Source organism: Epinephelus fuscoguttatus, linkage group LG8 (assembly GCF_011397635.1).
Source record: "Epinephelus fuscoguttatus linkage group LG8, E.fuscoguttatus.final_Chr_v1".
Lineage (NCBI taxonomy): Eukaryota > Metazoa > Chordata > Actinopteri > Perciformes > Serranidae > Epinephelus > Epinephelus fuscoguttatus.
The window spans coordinates 6,603,229-6,614,463 of NC_064759.1; the positions used below are offsets into that span (position 1 = coordinate 6,603,229).

The following is an 11,235-nucleotide window of genomic DNA, read 5'->3' on the forward strand; positions in this document are numbered from 1 at the left end:
TCGTTCTGCAGTTCCTAGGAACCACCTTCTGCTCCCAGCCTCGAGCTCCAGTCCCCTGTTCCTCCTGACATCTGAGAGGCTCTGCTGCAGCTTATCCTGGGCTAACTGTTTATCCTGTACAGCCTGGCAACCGGCCGCACGCTCCGGATTACCACAGGACACCCATTTCAAAACACACTTCTGCTCTGACTAATCGAGAGTGAATTTTTTTTAACTGAAGGAAAAAGTTTTGGGGATAGACAAAGGAAAGAGAGAAGCATTTTGGATATGTGCTTGTGATCTTTTTGGTTGATTTAGTAACTTTACCGTCTTTTACTTTGCCCTTCTCACCTTTCCTGGAGGGCTGTGTGTGTGTGTGTGTGTGTGTTTGCACGCGATGGATCACACACTGTTCGGCTGCCTGCGGAGCCCCCACGCCCCGGCGCAGGCCCTGCATCCCGCCTTCACCCAGTCTCCCCTGACTCTGCACGGACGCTCGGACCACGTCTCCTACCCTGACCTGGCCTCTTCATCCTCCTCCTCCTCCACCTCCTCGCCCTCTCCCTGTATCATCTCCAGCTACCCGGTGGACGACGGCCTGTTTCCCGGGCAGCACCACCACCACCCCCACCGCGGCCACCTGCCCTCCCAGCAGCATCACCACCCGCCTCAGCACCATGCGTCTTGGCATATCCCACAGATGCCGTCACCTGGCAGCGGCACGCGCCACAATCTTTGCCACCCGCACTCCCACTCATCCCATGACAGCGGGCCCACACCCCCAGACCTGGGCCACCCTGGTGGGCCCAGTATGTGTGCCAGCACCCCGAGTCTGGGCATCGGCAGCACCCCTACTGGGGCCTCCTGTGTGCCTGCAGATTTTGGCAGACAGACTCTGTCACCTGCTGAGGCCGAGAAGAGGAACAGCAAGAGGAAAAGTGACAGTTCAGGTAAGAAGATCAGATCAGAGTTTTTTAGGGCAGTTTTTTAAGCCTTTAACGGCAGGGATTTTATTCCTCAGATAGTTTTCTTACAAACATTTTAAATAAACAAGCTGTTTGTGACATATTGCACAAGTAAAGACTTAATGTAAAAACCTCTGAAGACTTTCCAACATCTCTTTGTTCACTCTTATTGTTAGATAAACACCCTCATATAAATATCAGCATTTCAAAAAATTCCAAGCAGAGCTCAAGAATAACACAAACATCTGTAGTTGTCATTCTGAATCTTTCAACAGCACATAAATGTTGAGATCTCTGCAGCTCTGAGGGGAAAGCAAGAAAGTGTCTGAGAGGCCGTTTGTAGGTGTCGGCTGACGCGCAGCAAGGCTGCTGCAGCAGGCGGGCTGAAGCGTGGAGCAAAGGCCACATCGTAACTGTGTGGGCAACATCTGACTACTGGCATGTTTTGTTTAAAAATCACATCTGGTTCGTTGCGACACTCTTCAGAGGGCAGAAAATGAGGCACACAGTAAAGAATTAATGTCATGGATTGTAAAAGACAACACCGGCGCCTCGCGCCACACTAAACACCCGACAGACAGACGCTTTTCTGCCTTTTTTCTTCTCAAAGTCTGTGATTAAAATAAATCTCAGTCAGGTTCACTGAAATAAAATCAAACAATCGCAGACTGCGGAAGTATCTGTGTACTAATATGATGCAACATTGATTTATTTTACCTGTAAATAAATCCATTGGGTTTCTTTTTACAAGGATTATAAATTATTTTAAAACCACAAATAAATCCTCATCATGCCATAATTACTTGTTGTGCTGAATCACAGTCACACAGATTTAAAATGGCTTTATATCCATATAAAGGGCGATCAGACATATTGTATGTTCTGTACAGTGAAGTACACCCGCGCTGTGAGCTCCAAGGACACTCTTTTTGGGTTTTAGGTCATTTGTGACTTTGTAAAATTTGTGACTCGCCACCTCAAAGCGGGTGCAGGTGTTCTGACCGTGATCTGTTAAAAATCACCGGCCAGTGTGTAAAGTTTTTTAAGATAATGCATAAAATATAAAGCTGTGTTTAAGGCTTTACAGCTTACACAGTTCTTGAATTATATGACCTGTATATTAGTTACAATAAACATGAATTAAAAAACATTTCTTTGCACCTTTATGAGCAATTCTCTCCTTTAGGAGTGTACTCAAGTAGGTAACACCTCCCTGTTGACCTGCAGGACATTTCCAACCTGCAGTCACCACAATAATCAATCACGGCGTGACAAACTGCCGAGGTCGGGTCACAGGAGTTCTCGCAGGGAACGTGATATTAGTGAGACTTCTAAGTTTTCCAGGGAAAGTGTGCGCACCGTCCTCTCTGTCCATTTGAGGATTGCGGGGCCCTCGGCGCCGATCCTGCACCCTTTTAAAGGCCTCTTTGTATGCAAGCAGCATATCACCTGCACTTGACCACTGACTGATATTCTCGCATGTGATTAGTTTTCGCTCAGGATGCTGGTGGTCACCTCAGGGAGCGTCTGTTCCCTCTGACAGGCCCGCTGTGGCTGCAGTTCACAGCCAGTGTGCAAAATATCACAGGACTCTTGACTGACTGTAATTAACAGAGAGCGTAACTGCAGTGGAAACATGTATTTCTGATAATTTAGGTTATAATACCAAATACTACATTACTCACTGATTTAGTAGGAAGTCCAGATGTCAATTAAAGATTCATGCAGCACAGAAAAAAACAAAATTATGTAACACACAGAGCTTTTCAAGACCTCAGACAGCTTAACTTTCAGTTTTATGGTTCTGTCTGTTTTAACCGTCCTGTGATCCTCGTGCGAAATGTTGCAATAGTATATTTAATCCACAAATTCAACACACCACCTCCTATTTCCTTTCCTCCTTTGTCAAACCAGTTGGAAGCGGAGCCCCGGCCTCCAAATCCCACTTCCCCTGTAACAATAGTTAGTGCATACTCATTACATGTGCCGTGCATTCCCTCCACGCTAACACCAATCACGCTGATTATTGGGGCTAACAAGGCTGCTGACTCAATCAGCTGTCTAAATATCACACCGCTGCCAGTCGCATGAGATAGAGCCCCGATTAGGTTTCACCATCTGGACCAGAAAACTTGAGCGAAACCTGAAATTCAGATACAGAAATAATAACAAAAACCCGAGAGCTCATTTCCATGCTAGGTTTAGCTCGAATATGAAGCATCTCAGCTTTCTGAGTCTAATACTCGGTTGTGATTGTTTCCTCAAGGAAGGCCGCAGGGTGGGCTAATGAGATGAGCCAGCTCCTTGGTATTTTGGGTGTCTGGTTTCTGCGGAACCGGCTCATTTTTTGTGGTCAAGCTGGAGGGTTTTAGCCCTATAGAGTGTCGCTTGGTGCACTTGGCTGAGTTCACGGGTTATATTTGCATGGACTAATGCTGTCAAGGGAGTGGTCGTCCCTTTAAAAAAGTTACTAGATTTTCTGCGTGGAACAATAAAAGGTGCTTGAAGTCTTATTTTGTTGTGGCAGCGTTGTAAAAAAGGAGGAGTGAAGTGCTGGAGGCCTCTCGCTGGCAGACACTTTTTCCTAAAAGAAGGTTGAGAAAAACATTGCGGATGTGTCGGTGCATTTGACTTCATTCTTGTGTGAGCCGCTGCAATATTATTTCACCAAAGGAAAATAAAAAAAATCACAACTTTCACTGGAGGAAAACAACCAACACGCAATTTCATCACAAGAGGAAAAAAAATCTGAATTTCTCTGACATTATTTCTGCGAGGGTCCCTCCTGCACTGAGCTCAGTTCATTTGGGAGCCCTAAATGACGTGCCCTGTCTGGCTGCGCGTATTTTCTCATATTATTCCTCCTTTTTTGTGGAGAGATGAAAGTACAGCGGGGACCTAATTGCTGTGGTGTAGTGGCTGTGTCATAAAAGCTGCCGCTCGTTTTAACTCCAGGCCTGCTGGTCCGAACCAGCTGGCTGTGTTATTCTTTTATTTCTCTTTACACAATGTCTGTGTTTACCAGGCTGAGAGCGGATAAATACGTCCGAGGGCCCCGCTTCAATCAGCCACACACTGTTTGGAGCGCTCGGTTTGAAATTACAGGGAGGGAAAGGCAAGGTCAAGGGGGAGCTGGACACAGGCTGCGGGTCAAGCAATGATCTGTTTCATTTCATAAAATTCATGTGGGAATTCTTGCAGTTTATATATCTGTTTGTCCTTGGTTCTAAAACTGTGTGAGTGCCACACAAATATAACTTTTGTAGAGCAGTTTCAGTTTACTCCTCTTCAGCCTCTCAAGGGAGTTATTTTGCTCTGAAACAACACACACTTAATTAGAAGGAAGATCCTCTTTCTGACAGCAAAACAGAGCAGACAGGGGTCCCTCTGGGTGGAAACCGTAGGTGAGGAGATAGCTGCGCCTCTGACGTGGCCTCAGGCTTCGCACCATTTGTGAGTCTGGCTCCGGGCTGCAGGACTATTTACAGTTTGGCTTGACGCAGGCCTTCTGGATTAACACACACTACAGAACAGGACCGCAGATGAATTAGCATGCAATCACTGCTGCCTTCAAGTGCAATGTGCAACTGAAGCGCGTCCAACAGAGAAACCACAGAGGCTGCTCACAATAGGAAAGTTCTGGAGGGCAAATTAACCGTGCGTGTTTTCTACGGAAAGTTTGTGGAAATAGCAAAACAAAAAGTATTTTTCTGGGTTGATGAGCTGTAGTGGAGATGACACATGCCGGGGATTTTAATTTTAATTTTTTGCATATGTATATCCCATATTTTCCTGAGCACAATGCAAAATATGTAGCCAGTACCAGTCCTCAGTTTGCTGCTCACACATTCGTATTTTTTTTTTTTAATTTTCATTGAAAGTAATGCCTCATTTATTCATTAAAATTTCCTCAGACCTTTATCTATGAGCAAAGTCATAGATTCTGTGTCATATGATTTTTGAAGATCTTTGCCTTTTCCTTTAGAAATACTTGTCTTGTTATTGCTGGATTTTTTTTTACTGCCATTCTGAAAGTTGCAAAGAGAATGTGTAACAAAAAAAGGTTTTGCAAATAGCGGCAGATTTTGCCACCTAATAAGAAGCTGCCTGTGAGTTCTCAAGTAAAAAAGAAACCAGGAAATATATTTCATGTATCCTGCAAAGCTGCTTTGTTCCATATTTAAAACATAAGGTTGCAGCAGCAGATTCCTTTAAGACAAATTAAACCCATGTTGGCAGTATAAGAGCCAGCCTATTGAAACAGCACAGCTGCCACAGTCAGACGCACATGTGTAGCCGCCCGTGAGTCCTTCCAGCCACTTAAAGTGTTCATAAACAATGACTGAACAATAAAGTGTGATTGACAGCTCCCATTGTTTCTCTTACCTTCGCCTTTTTTCTCTCCCCCTGCTGACTTGCACCTGCCACATAACACTCGCTTTATTTTTCATTTTTGTTGCATATAAATCTGAGTGGAACCTGTGTGGTGTTTGGTTTCAGAGTCCCAGGACGGGAATTACAAGTCAGACGTGAGCAGCAAACCCAGGAAGGAGAGGACGGCGTTCACCAAGGAGCAGATCCGAGAGCTGGAGGCCGAGTTTGCCCACCACAACTACCTAACCCGACTAAGGCGCTACGAGATCGCCGTCAACCTCGACCTCACTGAAAGACAAGTATGTTCCTACCCACCGCAGCTTGTTTCCCCCTGGGTTCAGACATTATTGAACCCCCCCATTAGCACATTAATGCCATGTTGTGAAAACAGAGGCGGCCTCGGGACGTCGAGGAGGCTTTTCAGCTCGCTACTGTGTTTTTGTAACTTTGGTGCGAGGGGCTATTGTGCTCCAGATGCGGCTGTGTGACGGGACTATCATATTCCAGATGTTCCTGTCTATTCTTTCAAGCAGGCCACAGTCAAGGCAGGGAGACGGGCTGGAGGAAGTGCTGTCTAGCAAGTCACTTCCTCTCTCCCACTACCCTCTGCAAGCACAAATTGGTCTCTGAGCGTGGGCCGGTTGCTGTAAAATGCAGGCACATGAAATAAATAACAGGAGACAAATGGTTGGGGGAAGGAAACGGCGTACAGCCTGTTGTTCTCTGACACCCGTTTGGAAGCTGTAACTCACACTTAGTTGACACCTTGCCAGTGATATTGTGCGGTGTGTTACAGTGTGGATTGAATGTAAAGAACAGACTGGAGAGAGAAACCTGAGAGTTTCAGGTGATGCCTCAGATGCAAATTACAAGTTAAGATTCCGAAGACACAGATGTGTGACCCTTACAGATCATGTGTTTGTAAAAATGTGTGCGATCATTATACTTTTTAGGTTAGCAATAAGTTTGTAAGTACATGCACAACCACACAATTTGCTGACAAACTATCAAAATCAGCAATAGCTCCATCCTATTTAGTGTCAGAGTGCTGCTTTTTATTGTGCATGCTGGTTTGTACTGGGACATCTAAATGGAACACAGCCATCATTAATGTTATGAGGTACACCTTGTTTTCCTGCAATCACATATTAAAGGAGCAGTGTGTAGGATTTAGTAGCATCTAGCGGTGAGGACTGCAGATTGCAGCCAACTAAAACTTCTATGTGCCGAGCGTGAGCTCCCGGTTAGAATTCCTTCAGTGTTCTTTGTTCCGGAGGTTTTTACCGGGAACAGAATTATCCCCAGACGTCCCTTCTTCTCCAAAACAAATGGACCAGGTGATTAAAAATGGTAAAACACTGAAAAAAGCAGTTTCAAATTACAAATTGGTGTTTTTCTGATGCTGTTCGGCATGTCGGAGACAGGCAGCTTGCCCAGCACCTGCTAATGTGTGCTTAAATTTTTCCTCTGATACCTTAAGATCCAGACATTCAGGAGGTTTTTACCGGGAGCTGAATTATCCGCAGAAGTCTCTTCGTTTCTAAAACAAACAAACTAGGTGACTTCAACCAGTAAAAACACTGAATAAAGCAGTTTCATGTTAAAAATCAGTGTTTTTCTGATGCTATTCTGTTTGTCACAGAGGAGCTGCTAACTACAGTGGTCGGCACGCAAATGCAAATGGCCCTGTGTTTGGATTGTCCATTCTGGGCTACGGTAATAACATGACAATCTCCGTAGACGAGGATTCACTCTCTATGTAGAAATAAATGGCTCATTCTTAGCTAATAAAACCACAAAAATTCTTATTTTCAGGAGATTAAACACTAAAGAAAGCATACTTGTTTTTTTGTTTTTTTTATTAAATTCCATTTTTTTTGCCAGTACAGCTCCCTGAATCCAAATGTCTGCCATGACGAAGGTCTACAGGCCTTGAATGTCTTAAAAAATGTCGGCTGTGTCTCCAAAACCATTTTGCTGAAGCTGAGAACATCAGTTATGCTGTCATGATTCGTGTTTCAATTCCCACTTGGGCCACCAGTGCTAAAAATGTATAGTATGCACCCAGAGTTCTGTGTGAGGGACTTCAGATAAAAGTGTCCATCTAAGGAAATCTGCTTCTCCCAGTACATAAAAATGTGTGTTTTAAGGGCCGAGTAGTAAACCTGCACAGTCGCATTTAGGTTCTCACTCCTCAATCTCAGAGCGACTGCAAACCTGCGACATGAGAAGTGATAAATGTATCATACATCTCACGAGTAATTCTCTGCTTTTGCTACTTAAAACACTTCAGAGGAATTCTTCTGAATACCACCATGTCAGGAAAAAACTCCAGAGCCACCAAATACATCACTGCTCCTGGACTGCTGCAATTTATGTCTTTGTGCCTCGAAGCAGCGTAAAATGTGCGTGAAATTTCTTCAGTGCAGCATAGGTTGTGTGTGTGACCTCAGTTTTGTCTGCAGGAGATAGTGAGGTAAATATTGGCAATGCAAACAGTTGTTGGCCTTGGCACTTGATATATGCTGCATGAGCCGTTTGGAGGAATTTGATGGATGTTTTATGTCTTTGTGGGCCGTGACACCTGGAGTATTTTCAAAGATGGCCGAGGTGGAGCTACAGGGCCAAAGTTTTTGCATGTTTGGAGTGTATATCAGCACGGGAAAAGAAGGACAAAACACTACTTATTTATTTGCTACATGTATTTAAATTTTGGGACAAAACCCCAGTAACCATACATTTTTAGATGGATCAAAAGTTAAATTTGGTTAAAAAGTACACTTTTTAAAACCTTTAAGCTCCTTTAAACAATTGTTTAAAGGGCATGTTAATGACTGTATTTCAGCGTGAAGTAAAGGGAAACTACACACTGTAAAATAGTAATTAAAATGCCATTAAAACAACTGGTATGAGTGACCTAGACGTCACTTTTTAACCAAATTTATCCCAGTTTTTACCAAGATGTCTGGATATCTTCTGACTTGCCCGCTATTTCAGTGCTTGTTGCATTCTTTTACGCAAGTATTTCATCATCAGTAGTGTGTTCTGTTTCGTGTTTTAAAAGTGAAGGAGTAGAGTCGCCCATCAGCGCGCCATGGATGCGTAAACGAGCCATTTTGAAACCATGGTTTGGCAGCTTTTTTTACACCTATCAAATGTTAAAATGGAAGTTGAGGTCACGAGTCGTGAGATGTGTTTAACTGAGTGTCACTGTGGATGTAATGTCACACAGTGCAGGTACAGTGCCGATGAGTCAGTCCGAATACTGTGTGTGTGTGTGCGTCAGCCTCGAGGATCACATGGTTGGTTTTGACATTAGAGCCTGGCATATATAAATGATCCTTAGCTGGACTCTCTCCTCCTCTGCTGCTCTCAGAAAAGGCCCCGGGGCTTGTAAAGAATCCATGTGATACTCAGCACGGCGTACGCCCCTGACGTATAAGACAAACGTTTGTGCTCTCAGCTAACTTCCTGACCATGTGACTCGGTCCCCTCGGAATGACACTCCCCAAAAATAAACCCACCCCACCCTGCGTGACATGAGCAAGTCCCCCCTCGCTCCTTTCCCTCCCTTCCTACAGGCGCATGTGTCGACACTCAGGGGGCCTCTGCTGCTACTTGACGTGTAAACCGTTTTAAGCAACAGCTTAATCATCAATCTGAGAGACGTAAATATGGTTGAGGCTGTTGAGTCAGGGAAAAACAGGTAGACGCCAAGTGGCAGATGGAACAGTGCAGCCACACATAATTGCTGCTGTAGGAACAGCTGCCAGACTTCTCACAGAAAGTTGCCTTCAAGCAGGAATGCTTCCTGATTGCCTCTGAATTGTTTTGCTCTTTCCTTAACAACAATGAATTTGACATTTTCTGTGTGCTTCACCCCGCAGGTGAAGGTGTGGTTCCAGAACAGGAGGATGAAGTGGAAAAGGGTGAAGGGCGGCCAGCAGGGGGCGGCAGCTCGAGAGAAAGAACTGGTGAATGTGAAAAAGGGGACGTTGCTGCCGTCAGAGTTCTCTGGCATCGCGGCGCTGCACCACTCGACGGACTCCTTAGCCAATGAGGACAGTCACGACAGCGACCAGAGCTCCGAGCATGCTCACTTATGATGCACACATACCCTTCTCTCCCCTCCCCCCCTCAGAGGACAGGCCCTGCGCTGCCCCAGGACCGTCCTTAGAAGGACTGCTGTTTGCTGATTCGACATCGTCATACAACGATGTTAAACAAGTGTACAAATATACAGAGGAATGATGTGTGGTAGATAATGCAGCCATCATGCAGGCAAAATGTAAATTTCAAGAACTGAGCACATACAGGAGGATCCTGACATATTTCAAAGTGCCATTGGTTAAAAATGTCCTTGATAAATGCCAAAACAAGCAATAATATAAATATTGAAATGTGATGTTTTGGCTACACAGTTTCACTGAATATTGCAAAAACATTTTGGAAATCAAACTCCGTCAAACTGTTGTAAACATTCCATGTTGTGTGCCTTGAGAGAAGCGGGCTTTGATTTGCACTGTCGAACACACAGTCTGCGTCTCAGTCAGTTTCTACTGTATAAATGTAAATTACGATGTAATTGAGTTATTGATCAAATCAAGTGCCAGGAAATCAAATTTGCCTAGCTAATATAAATGACCTGTAAATAATTCTCTGTATTGTCTTACCTTAACAATAATTTTATACCCACTACACTATTCAGCTCACGCAGTAATAAACACTGACAGTTCTTTAGTCGACACTTTTCTGCCTGGAGATGATGTTTTGTAAACAAATCTGAAACCTGAAATCAGTATTTTATTAAATCCTTTCAGGGACAGTTGCAGATCAAATAAACTTTAACCAGTGGTAAATGGAATTCAGTATGATTCAATAACGTTTTTTTTTCCATCTGCGCAGCCATCCGTCCGTGTGTGTGAAGCTGAAATGAATTAAACATTGCAGAGAGTGAAGAAAGCTGGTGATGGGGGTGCATGCTAAATTCACCTTAGCCTCGGGGCAGAGTCAGGACTCCTGCCAAGACTCAGAGAGAGAGAACCCGCAAAGGATCAGATTCTGTTTCAAAATCCAGTTGAAAATAATTTCTTGACTTGATCTCATCTTTCACCACATTGTGATTGTGCATTCTAATTTTTTGAGGAGGCACTTCACAAGGCATGAGGTTTTTAATTTTCTTTTTCTCCCCCCCCTCCCCCAAAAGCAAACCACAAGATGTATGCGATCCATTTCTTTTAACACTGGAACCAAAATTCAGTGCAAAGTATTCACAAATATGGAGGACGCTCAAGGCCTTAATACTCTTACACATGCATAATATCAACCCAGTTACCACAGACTATATACTAACACATTTTAAAGTATAAATCACTGAACTCACCTCCAAATACGTTCTTCTCACTCCACCTGCAGCGACCAACTGTCTGACTCCATAGTCTTCCCTGTTTAATAAAAATAACAACAAAGTACGCACATTAAGCCTAAAACCTTCAACATGTGCATTTAATCACAGCTTCCCTGCTCTAACTGTTGACCTACAGACCCGTGTCCAAGACCCTGATGTGTTATAATGGTGTCAGTTGGGTAAGGAAGTTACGCCGGGCCCCAGTGCACACTATTATAACAGGCCCTGATACTTTACATGCTATTGTGCATTTGTTGTCTTGACACAATGACAGACGACATTGGAGAACTTTAACACACATATTGCCTAGCATTCATCATTAAAAAAGAATAGAATACATGAACTTTATTGTCTGTCTGAACAGTGACAGAAATTCTCCTTTGACACAGCAACACATTTAAAACACATTTAGTTTTTCCAGCCCAGTGGGACTTTGTAGCATCTGCCTGATGGTAGTAACTGGGAGGAGTGGTGGAGGGAGTGAGAAGGGTCGTCAGTGATCAGGGTGGC

General features: G+C 44.1%; 1 protein-coding gene across 1 annotated transcript; it reads left to right on the forward strand.

Moving 5' to 3' along the window:
- meox2a (mesenchyme homeobox 2a) lies at positions 1–10,182 on the forward strand. The gene is made up of 3 exons (XM_049583354.1): positions 1–929; positions 5,445–5,617; positions 9,206–10,182. The coding sequence occupies exons 1-3, from the start codon at positions 377–379 to the stop codon at positions 9,422–9,424; spliced, it is 945 nt and encodes a 314-aa protein (XP_049439311.1). The 5' UTR covers positions 1–376; the 3' UTR covers positions 9,425–10,182.
- Positions 10,183–11,235: the final 1,053 nt, after the last annotated feature.

Excerpts from the sequence above, each read along its gene's own strand:
- meox2a (XM_049583354.1), top strand. The coding sequence starts at position 377 with ATGGATCACACACTGTTCGGCTGCCTGCGGAGCCCCCACGCCCCGGCG. Across the intron at positions 930-5,444 it reads GAGGAAAAGTGACAGTTCAG|AGTCCCAGGACGGGAATTAC; the intron begins GTAAGAAGATCA and ends GTTTGGTTTCAG. Across the intron at positions 5,618-9,205 it reads TCGACCTCACTGAAAGACAA|GTGAAGGTGTGGTTCCAGAA; the intron begins GTATGTTCCTAC and ends TTCACCCCGCAG.